A 14,003-nucleotide genomic window follows, 5' to 3' on the forward strand; every position below is an offset into this window, starting at 1 on the left:
GAGAGGAGAGGGGGGAAATCTCGTGAGTTTGTATCTGCCAGCCCGTTCCCACGTCATGATGAGCGACGTGGATATGGGTCGCGAACCATCTCAGAGTGGCAGAACAAGGCAGCTATCGGTCCAGGCCACGGATGGACAGGTTGAGAACTACTGGGGCGGTGCAGAAGTTGGGCATACCTAAAGTAGGTACCAAACATTCTGGGGACCTTCGAGGATAGCACCTCCCCACCCATGCTCGACCTCACTCGAGGCCTCCGGCAAGGTACCTTCTAGGGCGGGCGGTCAGGCATCCTGAACCTCCAGTTGCTCAGTGGCGTGTCAGGAAAACCGAGAAAATCCCACTCAGCCACATAGAAGGGTTACGGACTGCTAGGTTGATTCGGTGAGACAGGGCAAGCTTAGCAGGATATGAACCCGGGCTAAAGGATCAACGCGAGTCCTTTCCTATGCTGGCAAGATTAGAAGGGCGGTGATGACATCATGCCTGGCAGGGGCTTGCTGCCTTTTTTTTTCCCCGCCTTCCAGGTTGTTACTCACCAAGGCAGTCAACCTGTGTGGCTGAGGCAGGATGAGAGTCACATGGCCCCTTGGCCGGAGCATTGCCCCGTTGTTTATTCCAGGGCAGAATGAAGGGCTCATTGTGAGGTTATCTTGCCGGATCAGAAAACCGTAAAAGCTTCAGCGTTCGATGTCTCACTTTCACACGTTCATCAACGGGAGTTTCTTTCTTCCACCACGAATCTTGTCAGGAACCATCTGCAACCCCACCCTTTCATCTGCATGCAAGTAGATGTCCTGCAGCAGAAACCGCACTTCGGCTGTAGGTACTCTGGGTACCGTACCAAATAATAGGTCGTGATCACCCAAGACCTCGGGTATTGCGGGAGGTCAGGTTTCTGGAATCAAGTCCCTCGGTCAAGCTGATTCAGACTTTTGGTGGTGTCCTTGCTGAGGTGCGCTCATTTGAGGCCTCCAGACACCGGCCTCCGGTCCAGGCAACCCATCTGGCAGACAAAAGGGCGACCTATCGATGATGTCACCAACCGGACATTTGCCACTCAGGCACACAATGTTGTATTGTACAAATAATGGTAAGTGGTGTAAGGTACGCTGGTACATAGGTACCTTACACGCTACTGTACCTGCGTTCTGTGAAACCCTGCATGCCCCGCGAGAGGCCCGGCTCGGTTCCGTCCTTTGGTGGATCTTGGCATTGGTTTGTTTGGTTGGGAAAGTGGGAGATCTGGCCTTTGGTCTCCGCGTTGCGACAAAGCTCATACGGTTCAAAGAGCGCGCTTGATCCTCCTTCCTCCGCTTGGCGCTTTTGGCCATTGTTTGTCTTTTGATATCGCGTCCTCCTTTCGACTTGACCTACCTCCCCGTTCTACCCATCTCGCCTTACTTCTACCCTCCCCCTCAACAATGCAGCGCCTCATTCTTTCCCTTGGCCTGCTCGCCTCGGCCGCTGTTGGTGCCCTGGCCGCGGAGGAGCTCAAGATTGATGTGACGCTCCCCGTGGAGTGTGACCGCAAGACCCAGAAGGGGGATACGATCAGCGTCCACTACCGGGGCACTCTGCAGTCCAATGGCGAGAAGTTCGACGCAAGTGAGTTGCCCGTTGCCCGATCAACGACTGGTCCCGTCCCTTGGTTGACCGGGCGGCCATCCTACACCACATGTCAGGGCGACGACTAATGTACATTGCGTCCGCCAGGCTACGATCGGAACCAGCCCTTCAGCTTCAGGCTGGGCTCTGGGATGGTCATTAGGGGGTAACGAACCCAGGAAAGTCCCGTGAATATATGCGGCAGGCTGATCTGACATGGAATCCAGCTGGGATGAAGGATTGCTCGACATGTGCATTGGCGAGAAGCGGACCTTGACGATCCCCCCGAGCTACGGTTATGGCGATCGTAACGTTGGCCCCATCCCCGCCGGCTCGACTCTGGGTACGACACCTACTCCCCACCTTGCACTCCGTCGTCTTGTTCGACTTGCTGACTCTTGCTTCTTTCTTCTGCAGTCTTCGAGACCGAGCTGATGGGAATCCACGGTGTCCCCAAGCCCGAGAAGATTGTCACAAAGTCCGCCACCGAGACTCCGGCGCCCGAGGCGAGCCAAGAGGGGAAGAAGGTCGAGAGTGAGGCAAGCGACGCGCCTGAGGCTGCCGATACCCCCGCCCCTGAGCAGGCCGATGCCGAGGAAAAGGCGGAACTCTAGGCACAGGGCCTGGCCTCAATGATGAAGACATTGGAGAGTAAATTCCCGGCATAGCCCTGATCACAGGACAGCTCGCAAAGACCATGACCGGCATGGACGGTGTATGACACGTTCTATGCAGTCGAGATCTGCCCAAAACGCATTTGTGGCTTGCAAGTTTGTCGGGTTGGTTTGATGATTTCGTTGAATGGCAGCAGAAGTTTATGGAGTAACTAGAGTAGTCATGGCTGCGCAAAGTGGATTACCGGCATGTACATGGTGCCCCCAATCCCCGTTGAGTGTTTACTTGAGACCGAGCCCGAGCGCCGGAGAGCATGGACGAGAGAGAGGAGCTCAAGTGGTCAGAGGTGCGGTGGCCACTCAGAAACCCCCTATCTGGCTCAGCAGTCAAGGCCGGGGGCGGCGGGTTCCCATTGAAGATGACACCAACGAAGCTGCCTCAGCCTTCAAACACTTACACAATGCCAACACTCACCTTGTTTAACACCAACTGGAGGGACCTATTCCCACACAGGCCAACAGGATTCTCACCAAGGAAGTATGCTATGCTAACAAGCATATCCAAGGGTATGAAACAGAGGTGGGTAAATGTCATATTGACGACAGATATCTTGCTTGTACCTATACTTTTATGCCAAGTGTCCTCGGCGATCATGGCAACCAGGACGATCGGTGTTCGCCACACAGGCAGGACATCTCATCATCACCAGGCTCACCGAACGGCAACTATCCGAAGCAGAGCTTCTTCTGCCGGGGATCTTCAATCGCTGGCGCCCGGCCCCGCTTCCTTTCCTTCAACCTTTTCGTTTCCATCGCCCTCTTCCCATCGGAGTGCTCCGGTCGCAGCTTGGCGTCTTGCTGGACGGCATCTCTGATAGCCCGCCGCGACAGACACAGGTCAATATGACCATTAAACTGCCTTTCGTCGGCAACCTGCGGCCTCCCGCATACCGGGCAGTCCCACAGCCCCTCCTGCTCCCCCGTGACCAGACCCTTGGTGGGATTCGGTACGATTTCCTTCCCATGGCGATGGTGGGAGTCGGTGGCTGGCGGTTTGCCATCGTGGCCAATATCCTCGTCGGGCCCGTTGTTTCCTGGGGCCTTTGTCTCTAACCCATCTTTGTGGCCGTCCCCGCTGTTCCGACCACCAACACCAAGGCCCGCCAATCTCGCGACTTCTGGCCTCCCCTCTTTGAGCCCAAAGAAAGCCCTCGCATCTGACTTCTTGGTGCGAACAAGGTGGGTACATCTCAACCCCATCAGCCTGATCTTCAGACCGGGCCGTTCCTGCTCTAGCTTGGTCAGCATTGGCAGCGCATAGTTGTACAGGTCATCCGCCAAGCACACGGCTTTTGGCAGCACGACTTGGCGTGTCATGACCTCAAACGTATGCAGCTTCACCTTCAGGCAAAGCGTGCGGCCTTTGCATTCGGCCTTTTTCAGGTCTACCTCGAGTTCCTCTGCTGTTTTCCTCAGTTTTTCTCGAAGCTGGGTGGGGTCATCGATTTCGCGGAACGTTCGCTCCGTCCCGGCGCTTTTGCGCTCGTAGTCCTCGGCTGGCTGGATGCGTGTTCGTCCAAGCCCGAGGTAGCAGCGGAGGAGGAACTCGTAAGTCTTTTGACCAAAGAGTTGCTCGAGGTACTGCCGTTGATCGTAAATATCACCGCATGTTTTGATGCCTACGGAGGCCAGCTCGCGCTCCAGGACGCGCCCGATACCGTTCACCTTCCGACAAGGCAGATTGCGCATGAAGTCCATGATGGCGGTGCGCTCCCGGGGCAGGACGAACTGGCCGTTCGGCTTGTTGATGTTGGAGCATATCTTGGCGAGCCTTGCGTTGGCTGCAATACCGGCCGAGACGGTGACGTGGGTCCTCTCATGGATCTGGGCCCTCATCTGCGCGACCACCTCGGCCGGACCCATGTCATGGCGGGCGCAGTAGTCGGTGATGTTAAGATAGGCCTCGTCGATGCTGGCGCTCTCGAAACGCGGGTCGTAGTCGGCGAGGATTTCGCGCACCTCGGCGGCTTTGGCGTTGTATTTGCCAAAATTGAGGGGGATGAGGATCAGCTGAGGGCAGAGCTTCTTCGCCACGAAGCTCGCCATGCCGCTGCGGCAGCCGAATTTCCGGGCGACGTAGTTGCATGTGGTGAGGACGCCGCTGCCAACCGCAAACGGCATGTCTTTGAGCTCGGGCCGGTCCAGTTGCTCCACTGCGGCGTAGAAGGCGTCGCAGTCGATGTGCACAATGTGCTGGGTCAGGTCGCGCTCAGCTTCGAGCTGGGCGAGCAGGTTGTCGGCTGCCCTGAGCTCTCGCCGCAGGTCCAGGGTTTCGAGGCGGCGCTTTTTGGCGAGGAGACCTTCAATCCTGGCTGTCAGAGCCCGGTCCCTCGCCTCTTCATGGTTGAAGAACTTGGACCCTTTGGAGGCATTGTAGATGATCTCCGAAACCTGTGGCTGTGTCAGCCCACAGCCGGCGACTCAAGGGAGCATCCGTAAGAGCGAACTCATGCCTTAGACTGGTCGACCGAGTCCTGGCCTGCCTTGGTCAGGGAAGGCCCCAGCAATGAGTACTTGAGAGAAGCGTGATCAGATGTCTCTGCAGCGGCAACTTTGCTGCTTTCCGCGGGTAACGTCGCTGGTTCAGGGGTTGGCCGAGCCTTGTTGTTCATCCTGCGCGTACTCAGAGAACGTCTGATAGGGGGGCAAGGGTGGAAGAGCAAGCATCATAACGTCAAAAGCCTTTCATGGCGCGCGGTTGACTCTTTGCTGAGCTAGTCGCTCAGAAAACAAAGTGAGCGCGACCAGACGCGTTGGTGGCACCACGTCGGCTGCGCCAAATCACATGACTTAAAGAGCTAGGACCCTCTCGCAGCGAATCAGAGCCTCAGGCGCCGAACGAGGTCACCGAAAACGCGACGCACTGACCACCACTTTAAGCTGTGTCGCGTTCCCCCGCGTAGCCTCGCGCCCGCGCCCTTCCAATCAGGTTCAGACCCGAAATACAACCTCTCAGTCTGCCCCCCTTCGTTTCTCCTCGCCACACCTGCTCCCTTGATCCCGACCACGCCATCCCAAACCCGCCGCTCAACGGTGACGCTTAATTACGCGGAGAACAGACATATCGTTGGATCTATCACAATCCATTGCCTCTCCTCGACGGTTCCTGATTATTTTTGGACTTCAGCATGGTTCTCAAGCGCAAGCGCTCCGATGAATTCGGGCAAGTTTGCCTAGCGTCACCGAGGTTCGGCGGTGATTTCAACTTCAATGTCACGATGTCAATTGGGGCGCCAGCCCCCAGCTTCTTCTCTACCCAGTCATCGACGCCATCGCATCTGCCCAGTCGCACCATGAAGCGCTTCCGCGACAACCGGCCACCTGAACAGGAGGTGTACAGTATGTCTGCTCCAGCTTGTCAGCTCCATATACATGTTTACTTACCTTGCCCGCTTCCACAGAGCACACATTGGATCTCCTGTACTCCGCCCAACGCAGGAGCCAGACACACCACCAACCACCGCCTTCGGCAGATTTGAGGCCCATTGCTCCCGAACCATCCTTCGTCCAACCTCAGGAACCATCGGCACAGCGAAAACCCCAGCAGCGATCGCTACACAGTTTCTGGGACATTCGCGTCTCTCCAAGCCCGTCGACGTCGTCGGCAACCTCTCCAGCGTCGTCTGCCACGTCGCTGGCTTTCTCGGTGCCAGACCTCCGGAACGTGCCGGAGAATTGTGAAGACTGCGGTGCTGCGCTGGGCGATGGTGATGGTGTCGACGCGACAATGATGGATGTTGACAGCTACGGGCGGGGTTTGGCAGATCGGATATGCGTCGCGTGCCGAAAGGCTGTATGCGGAAGCTGTTCCATTAGTAACCTTGGGGAGGACCGGCGGTGTTTGGCCTGCACGGGGATGCGGAGAGGTGTTGGCGGGTTTGGGCTGTGACTTCCGGGTTGAGGTGGTTGCGTTGCGTCGGGGTTTGGGTGCTCGTGTTTTGTTTGCGTGTGGCAAGGCGTTTCGGCGTTTCTAGGTTGTTGCTTGGATCATGTTGCTGGAGCTACCTTTCAGGTACTGCCGGTTGGGCTGGTCTTGGAGTGGTGTTGGAGGGAGGTGGGTATGGATGTGCCGAGTGAGCTTCGAGCGATTGAAAAGGAGAGAGAACGCCTTCGACATTTGGGGGGCAATGACATTGAGCCCTGTGAATGTCTAGTGGCTGTATGCATATCACGTTGCGCTCCAAAAGCATTACATGGCAGCACGAATGGGAAGGCCGAATGGCTGCATAACACGGTTGTTCAAAGGACTGCCGAGAGATGACCAGATCACGAAAGCTCGGGACAGCAACCCGATGGAAGCGCAGGCCATCGTCATCGGGTGGGGATTGCGGGGCTGGGCCTCTATAAGTGGTGCCCCGCTTTCACCTGCTTCCCCAAGCTTCGGGGGGCTCCTCGATCTTCGAGTTTCTTCTAGCCTCCGGACTGCCATCGCTCACTAATACTTTGGGTTGTGAAGCCAAGGAAAGTCTTGCATCTGCGACTCAAACAGGAACGAGATGGGAACTCGCGAGGCAAGCCACGCTGGGTCCTGGTACGAGGGCGATGACGAAGAACTCTCGCGGCAGCTCGACGAGTTCCTTGATCGTGTGCCTGAGAGTCTAGATGGAAACACCCTGCCCATTCCAGGCGCCAGAGTCATCATCGCTCCGTAAGTCGAGGTGTCCGTCATCACTGCAGCCCCGAAGGAGAGTCGAATCTCACAACGTGGCAACAGACATGCGGGGTACTCGTACTCTGGCCCATGTGCAGCGTGGGCCTACAAGTCATTTGACTTGTCGTCCGCCAAACGCGTCTTCGTTCTCGGGCCCTCCCATACCTACTACCTGCGCGGGTGCGCCCTTACGACATTTGAGAAATACGAGACACCCTTTGGAGACCTCATCGTTGACAAGGCCACAACCAACGAGCTGAAGAAGACGGGGCGCTTCTCTGACATGCCCCGGGGCTCTGACGTGGATGAGCATTCGCTGGAGATGCATCTCCCGTACCTATGGAAGAGGCTCGAGCAGACCTTTGGCGACCCGTCCAAATACCCGCCCATCATTCCCATCCTCGTGGGTAACGCATCCGAGGAGGAGGAGAAGGGCTGGGGCGAACTGCTGTCAAAGTACCTCAAGGATCCGGAGACGGCGTGGATCATCTCGTCCGACTTCTGCCATTGGGGCACGCGGTTCAGCTACCGGCCGGTCTTTCATGAGGGTGCGGTTCGCGACATGGACAACTCGAGGGGCCAGGCGTCCAAGAGCGCCGTGCTACCGGTGTCGCCCGACTGGAGCACGGCAGCCAAGGACCCTGCAAGCCCTGAAATCCACGAGGTCATCAAGGTGCTCGATCAGATGGCCATGGATGCAGTCGAGTCGGGCTCGCACAGCGAGTTCTACAAGGTGGTCCGAGAGACTCGCAACACGGTCTGCGGGAGGCACCCGATCGGTGTCATTATGGCGGCGCTGGAGGTGGTTGCAAAGGACCGGTCCGAGGAGGGGAAGGGCAAGCCCAAATTTGTCCAGTACCAGAGGAGCAACTTGGTCAAGAAGACATACGACTTTAGCGTAAGCTACGCGTCGGCGTATGTTGTCGTCTGATGCGCATGGCAGAGACGGGCTGTCTCTTGGCTATCGAACACCCACGCCCGAAAGGTCAGGTGTCGCACGGCTGGACGGCCGCTCGACGGCAAGACGCGTCTCGAGGTTTCTTGCGTCGCATTCAGTGCCTAGCTCTGCTTGAATCATGATAGTTCAATATCTCACGACATCACTGTGTTCTGTGGCGAAACAAAGCACACAGTAAATCGGCCCGACACCAAGCATGATTTCCCTAGCCGGAGAGGTCGCAAGTAGGGCCGCCATGAGCTCCGACACGGGCCTATTTTAAACTGAACATCAATGGCAAGGCCTGGGGAGGCTCAAGCCCATGGTTTTCCACGCAGGTGTTTGGTGTTGAACGAAACGACCGAACGCTTGGCAGCATTGAAGTGGCAATCCATCGTGGCCGGTTTCGTTGGCAGACGACTCAGCCTCGAGCTGCCGGGCTGAGCCTCTCGCAGAGAGCACCCATCCTGGACGTACGGTGTAAAGCTCGAAAGCTGCATCCTCTCGCCCCGAGGTCATGTGCGCTCCGGCATGTGTACATCAAATATCTACACAACGGAACCTGGCAGCTCTCTATACATGTAGACGATCTCGAACCATTGCCCCACGGTCTATGTACGTAGTACGCAGTACACTCGGGAAAAAAATAACCGTCAGCTTCCTGTCGGAGACCTTGAAGATCTTCCTTCTGAAACGGTCTTGGTCCCTGAGTCGGGTCCACTGATCCGATTCTGTGACGGGCCGGGCGGGTCCACATGTTTTCGTTGTAACGTGCCCAAGTAGCCGTCGCCCGAACGGGGCAAGCCAAACCAAACAAACCGCGGCCATTTGCAGCCAATCCTTGGGCCAGAAGCTTGGCGAGATGGAGACTTTCGAGACGGGGGACTGTGCAAGGGAGCTGCATGGTCGTTGCGAGCTGCCGAGCGTTTCTCCTTGGTTTTGGCTTGCGTTGGGATGGCCGATTTGCCGGAAAAAGGGGAAGAAATGCAGGTGGTTCAGAAGGTCATGGCACGGCTGACCGCCTTCCTCTGCAAAAAGCCTCTTCCTCCTCGCGTGTCCTTGTTAGACAGGTTGGACTGTGGTTTAATGCTTTTGGTGAGATCGCGAACCAGAGACGGGCGAGAAGCGGGCTTCCTTGCAACCGCGCCACAGAACTCTAATCTCGGTTTGGATTGCTGCTCCTGAACCCCCCCCGGCCTTTGGTTCATTTAGAGCCATCCCGTTCAGCGCCTATTTTCCAAACGAATCCCACCCCCTTCCTGCTCAAAATTTGGCCTACACTCGCATCGATCCCATCTCACCGCCGACGCGTCGTTGGATCGAGTTGTACGTGACATCTTTCCGCTTTGCTGGCTCAACGCGCGCACGTTTGCAACTCGTCTTTTCCATACGACACGGGTCTGGGACCTGCCGTGAAGATCCACCAAGATGAGTGTCGGTACTCCCTGGCGCAGCCTTTCTCGAGTCGCGAGAGGCAAAAAAAATGTCGCTGACTGTGCTGTAGTACGGAGGCTATAACCCCTACGGGGGCAACAATGGGTCAAGGTATGCGTGATCGGCTGGCCGCCTTCTTCAATTCTCTCGCTGCGGTGCGAAGGAGTTGTTGACCAATTGACTCGCGGCTGACAAAGATTGTTGTTCTAGGGGGTACGGAACCGATCCCTTCAGCGACCGCAACGCGGCTCAGTACGGCGGATCGCACGAGATGTCGTCCTTCAACTCGCCTCAGCCTTCCTATGGCAGCCCATATGGGCAGGGAGGCGCAGGGCGTAAGTGGAACATTGGGCCGTTGGAGAACGTTGCCTAAGCCTCGACTCTAACGACGTCAATTCCAGTTCCCAGCGGCCCGGGCCCCGCAGGCCAGAGCGGTCAGCGATCGATTCTCGATGAATGCACGGATATTCAGAACGGGATCCAGGATGTCGAAAACAAGCTGGGGGTGCTCAACGGCCTCCAGAGGAGGGCGCTTGACGACGCGGACATGACCAGCGGCTCGAACACCAAGCGCGAGCTCGACAACCTGACGCAGTCCATCATGGACCAGTACCGGCAGCTGACGGTGCGCCTCCGGGACGTCAAGTCGAACCCGGACGCTCGGCACCCTCGCAACGTCGCCCAGGTCAACAAGACAGACCGCGATCTCCGGCGGGCCATCCAGAGGTTTCAGGAGATGGAAGCGGCGTCGCGCAGGGAGATGCAGGCGCGGCTGGAGCGGCAGGCGCGCATTGTCAACCCCAACGCGACCGACGAGGAGATCCGGCAGATTGTCAACAGCGACACGCAGGTGTTCCAGCAGGCAGTGCTGGGCAGCCGGACGGAGCAGGCGACGCGTGTTCTGGGGGCCGTCAAGCAGCGCCACCAGGAGATGCTGCAGATCGAAAAGAGCCTGATGGAGCTGCTCGAGCTCATGAACGACATGCAGGAGCTCCTCACGAAGCAAGAGGTGCAGGTCCAGGCCATTGACACGCACGCCGAGCAGGCTGCCGAGGATATGGTCAAGGCAAACGAGGAGCTCGAGACGGCGGTCACGACGGCCAGGAAAACCCGCAAGAAGAAGTGGATCTGCCTCGGAATATGCGGTATGGCGTCTCCCAGAGTGGCAGCCGGCAACGTTTTGTATCGGAAACTGACATTTGTCTCCAGTCCTCATCATTGTCATCATCGTCGCCGCCGTGGTTGCCTACGTCATGATAAACCGTGCCGCCAACGGCTCTTCTGGCTCGTCCAACTCCTCTAGCTCGTCCAGCTCCTCTGAATCCTCCAGCCCCCCCAGCTCCTCCAGCCCCTCCGACTCCTCGGGCACCTCCGACTCCTCGGGCACCTCCGACTCTTCCACCAAGAAGCGCGACGTCATGGAAAGCAGTATCCTGAAGGACCTGCGGATGAACACGGCGCGCGCCATTTTGTCCCCCGAGCTGGCCTCGCAACGCCGACGAACTCGCGCCGGCCGGGGAGATGGGTTTCTGTCGAACGCCGAGGTCGAGGCCTTGACGAAGAAGCGATTCGTCGTCGACTGGGAAGGCGTTGATCCCGACAACTGAACAGGCGTCACCATCGACTCGCGCCGTCTGTGGCCCCCTTGAGCCATGAAATCCAAAAGGAAACGGTTGGCTTGCCCGTTGGGTTATTGTTCCTCTTTTGGCCATCGTTTCACAGATCAGGGCAGGTCCTAATCTACTAGAACCTACCTTGTTGCAGAGATACACGCATGGACCCCTTACCCGCTTTATATACACTGCTGGCGTTTGTTTTGCTGCCTCGTTTTTCCTCTATTTACTTTGCTGCGTTGCTTTCCTGGGATATAACGTTGTACATGGCATCCCGTTTGGAGGAGTCATCAGGGCGTTTGGCGGACGTGGGAGCGATAGCTTTCGGATTACCTTGTTGTTCATGTATCGAGGCGTTGTAATAGAAACTCCATAGTCCGCACTCGATGCGTCTCGTTCGTTCCTTGCTTGGCGATCTTATACCTTGTACCTCAGTAACCCGGCCAAAGCGTGCTCTGCCCATCGCTGGTTCCTGTTATATAATAATAGTCCATATATTATCATTACAATGCCTGAAAACTGGCCACTGGCTCGTCCACTCCTCACCCCGACCCCACCAGAATCAGGCAGCATCGAAGCCACGGCGTGGTTTGCTGCCCCTATTATGGCCCCTCTGGCATCGCAGCAGCTCCCTCTCCCCCTCCTGTCCCTGGAGCCTGCACACTCCCATGTTCCAGCGCCCTTTGCCTCGCCGCTCCGGCCTCCACAACCCTCCTCAACGTTCCCATCCGCCTCTCAAACTCCCTCAGCAACTCTGGGTACTCCTCTGCTGTAGGCGCGCCCTGCTGCTTCCCCGAAACAGTACCCTCCGACTGCATATCCGTCTCTGGCGATGCTGCCGCAGCCTTCCCCAGCAAGGGCCGCTGAGATGACGGCTCGAGGCTGACGCCCTCGATCTTCAGCACAAGGCTACTCCCCAGGGCGCCCGCAGCAAAACCGTCTGCGCCGGTGCCGGCTTCCGTCCGGCTGAAGCGTGCTGAGGTCGCGGCCCAGTCCGGGGTAAGGCTGCTGGCCCAGACGACTTCGTAGCCGGACCCGTCGGCCGTGGGCTCCACGTCCAGCAGAACCCCTCGGTCGGGGGGGGTTCGTGTCCCGCTGCCTTGCGTCTCGTTGTGATCATCCCCCTCTTCGTGCTGAGCCGACCCGTGGTGGTGCGCCAGCGCGGCGGTCAGGATTTCCGGGTCGTCGTCGGCGAAGATGTAGTGCACGGTCGGGTGGTGGATCGTTTGCTTGTTGGTTGCCTGGGATGTTGAGGCGATGAGGGTGAAAATTGGCGAGAAGGGAGGTGGCGGCGAAGGTTGGACGGGGAGGCCGCCGCCGTCTGGAACGAGCGGCACGCCCCCCGTCTCGTCGAGGGAATGCGGGGGGGAGTGCGCGACCGGGTAGTGTTCGGGTATTTGATCTTGTCGAAGACTGGATCGGCTGCCTCGGGCGGCTACCACGGACGGCTGTGGCCTCGGGGAGGTGGGAGGGGCGGTTGAGACGTGGTAGGCCCGCGAGGCCGGGCGGTCGGAGTTTGGATCACCCATCCCGGACATTGCTAGCTGACTCGGTAGCGTAGACTGAGGTTGGAAGAAGGCGTCGTGGTAACGGCGAGGCCGGATGGTGTCACGGTGCAGTGCTGTTGGATTCGACGAACGATGATGGTGGCTTGACGAACGGCGGATTTGTAGTCGACGAGACCAAGGTACTCTGCGGCATGTTTGGTTGCTGTTAGGAACAAGTCAGTCGGCACACGGCATGTCACAACGGAGAGCCGGCGTGGACGTGGTGGAACTGTGGGGGTCAGGGCTGAGCAGACCAGCCATACAGGACCACTTGCCACACAGGAAAAGATGAGACAGGGAAGTGGGATGATATGAGGCCGGCGGGGTGGTTAGCAAAAGATGTCTTTGACGATGCAAGTTGAAGGTGTTGCCCGGACAGGGTCGGCTGGTCAATGGTTGGACAAGGCTGACGAGCTTTATCTTATCGCTTACACCACCATCCCGCACCGCCCGCTCAGCGCCAACAAAAGGTCTCGCAACCACGAGCACACCCTTCCAGACTGAATAGGGCAAGGAAGACAAAGTTCAAACCGTGGATCATCTAGTATTATCAAGGACTGGCCAGGCATTCAGCTGCTTGAGGTCGGGAACCCGGCTGCTCTCTCTCACCCGACGATCGGTTGCCACCAGCCCGAGGGAGGCGGCCCAGGACACCACCAAGCTTACAGAACAGAGAAATAACGGAGAAACAGAGAGGGCTTAGAGGAGATGGATGCATAAACGCAGCGCTGCTTTTTCCCGTCTTCTTCTCCTAGGCTCGCTGCTCATAGCTCGGGAGGCCCCTGGCTTGTGTCGACAGAAGGCTCATGTGGCGGTTCAGTCCATTCGAATTCTGAGGTATCATCTCGTTAGGAGGCCGCTATCCAGTGTCAGAAAAGGGGGGTGGGCATTGGAAGACTCACTCTGTCGACACATGGGACACTGGCCCTTGGCAGAGTCTTGTTTTATCCACTCCAGGATGCAATGCTGGAGTTGTGCCATCCTTGGTCAGCGGAGTCCTCCAGCAAGCGTCGAAATGCCATAGCAGGTTGCAAACCATGTGGAAATTGTGACCGCATTTTCCAGACACTGTTGGACATCATCAGCACACTGCAGCTTGGGTAGGAGGCCGAAGACCAAAGAGGGCTCACAGAGCGGGCAATCATCCCCAGGGTATTTGCATGTCGGGCATGTTCCATCAAAGTGAACTTGGCAGATGCCGCAGACATCATCCTCGGGAATGTCCCAGCGCCAAGTCGCGACGGCGTTCCACTTTGTGATTTTGACCTTCATCTCTAGCAAAGCTCCACGCCTCCGTCATGGAAGAGTATGGTGCTTTAACGTGATGTCTGATGTCCTTTGTGAAATCGCATCGGTTGCCGACAGCATCCAGATCAGGAAGTCCCTCTGTTGCAGGTGAATGGAACGTTGTTAACGTTCCAGGCTAGTTATCGTGTCGACGCGGAGGGTTTCAGCGGGCGCTGTGGGTGGCCCAAGCTTCTGCAAAAGCCAGGGAACCCGCTGGCTGGGATTTTGCTCTTTCTTCCGGCCTGCAAGTGCCC

At 57.6% G+C, this 14,003-nt stretch overlaps 7 protein-coding genes across 7 annotated transcripts; 4 read left to right on the top strand and 3 right to left on the bottom strand.

Moving 5' to 3' along the window:
• Positions 1-1,422: 1,422 nt before the first annotated feature.
• Positions 1,423-2,220, top strand: VTJ83DRAFT_3027 (uncharacterized protein; the record flags this gene model as incomplete). Its single annotated transcript, XM_071009363.1, has 4 exons — positions 1,423-1,606; positions 1,715-1,772; positions 1,834-1,949; positions 2,024-2,220. The coding sequence occupies 4 exons, from the start codon at positions 1,423-1,425 to the stop codon at positions 2,218-2,220; spliced, it is 555 nt and encodes a 184-aa protein (XP_070866908.1).
• Positions 2,221-2,946: 726 nt separating this feature from the next.
• Positions 2,947-4,892, bottom strand: VTJ83DRAFT_3028 (uncharacterized protein; the record flags this gene model as incomplete). Its single annotated transcript, XM_071009364.1, has 2 exons — positions 2,947-4,671; positions 4,734-4,892. 2 exons carry the CDS (start codon positions 4,890-4,892, stop codon positions 2,947-2,949), a joined length of 1,884 nt encoding a protein of 627 aa, XP_070866909.1.
• Positions 4,893-5,408: 516 nt separating this feature from the next.
• Positions 5,409-6,169, top strand: VTJ83DRAFT_3029 (uncharacterized protein; the record flags this gene model as incomplete). The annotated part of the gene is made up of 2 exons (XM_071009365.1): positions 5,409-5,619; positions 5,682-6,169. 2 exons carry the CDS (start codon positions 5,409-5,411, stop codon positions 6,167-6,169), a joined length of 699 nt encoding a protein of 232 aa, XP_070866910.1.
• Positions 6,170-6,776: 607 nt separating this feature from the next.
• On the top strand, positions 6,777-7,862 carry VTJ83DRAFT_3030 (uncharacterized protein; the record flags this gene model as incomplete). Its single annotated transcript, XM_071009367.1, has 2 exons — positions 6,777-6,928; positions 6,995-7,862. The coding sequence occupies 2 exons, from the start codon at positions 6,777-6,779 to the stop codon at positions 7,860-7,862; spliced, it is 1,020 nt and encodes a 339-aa protein (XP_070866911.1).
• Positions 7,863-9,296: 1,434 nt separating this feature from the next.
• VTJ83DRAFT_3031 (uncharacterized protein) lies at positions 9,297-10,909 on the top strand (the record flags this gene model as incomplete). The annotated part of the gene is made up of 5 exons (XM_071009368.1): positions 9,297-9,302; positions 9,373-9,413; positions 9,513-9,637; positions 9,704-10,447; positions 10,512-10,909. 5 exons carry the CDS (start codon positions 9,297-9,299, stop codon positions 10,907-10,909), a joined length of 1,314 nt encoding a protein of 437 aa, XP_070866912.1.
• A 608-nt stretch (positions 10,910-11,517) lies between these two features.
• VTJ83DRAFT_3032 (uncharacterized protein) lies at positions 11,518-12,453 on the bottom strand (the record flags this gene model as incomplete). Its single annotated transcript, XM_071009369.1, has 1 exon — positions 11,518-12,453. The coding sequence occupies one exon, from the start codon at positions 12,451-12,453 to the stop codon at positions 11,518-11,520; it is 936 nt and encodes a 311-aa protein (XP_070866913.1).
• A 773-nt stretch (positions 12,454-13,226) lies between these two features.
• VTJ83DRAFT_3033 (uncharacterized protein) lies at positions 13,227-13,734 on the bottom strand (the record flags this gene model as incomplete). Its single annotated transcript, XM_071009370.1, has 4 exons — positions 13,227-13,294; positions 13,365-13,428; positions 13,499-13,530; positions 13,593-13,734. 4 exons carry the CDS (start codon positions 13,732-13,734, stop codon positions 13,227-13,229), a joined length of 306 nt encoding a protein of 101 aa, XP_070866914.1.
• Between the last annotated feature and the right edge of the window lie 269 nt (positions 13,735-14,003).

Source organism: Remersonia thermophila, chromosome 3 (genome assembly GCF_042764415.1).
Source record: "Remersonia thermophila strain ATCC 22073 chromosome 3, whole genome shotgun sequence".
NCBI lineage: Eukaryota > Fungi > Ascomycota > Sordariomycetes > Sordariales > Chaetomiaceae > Remersonia > Remersonia thermophila.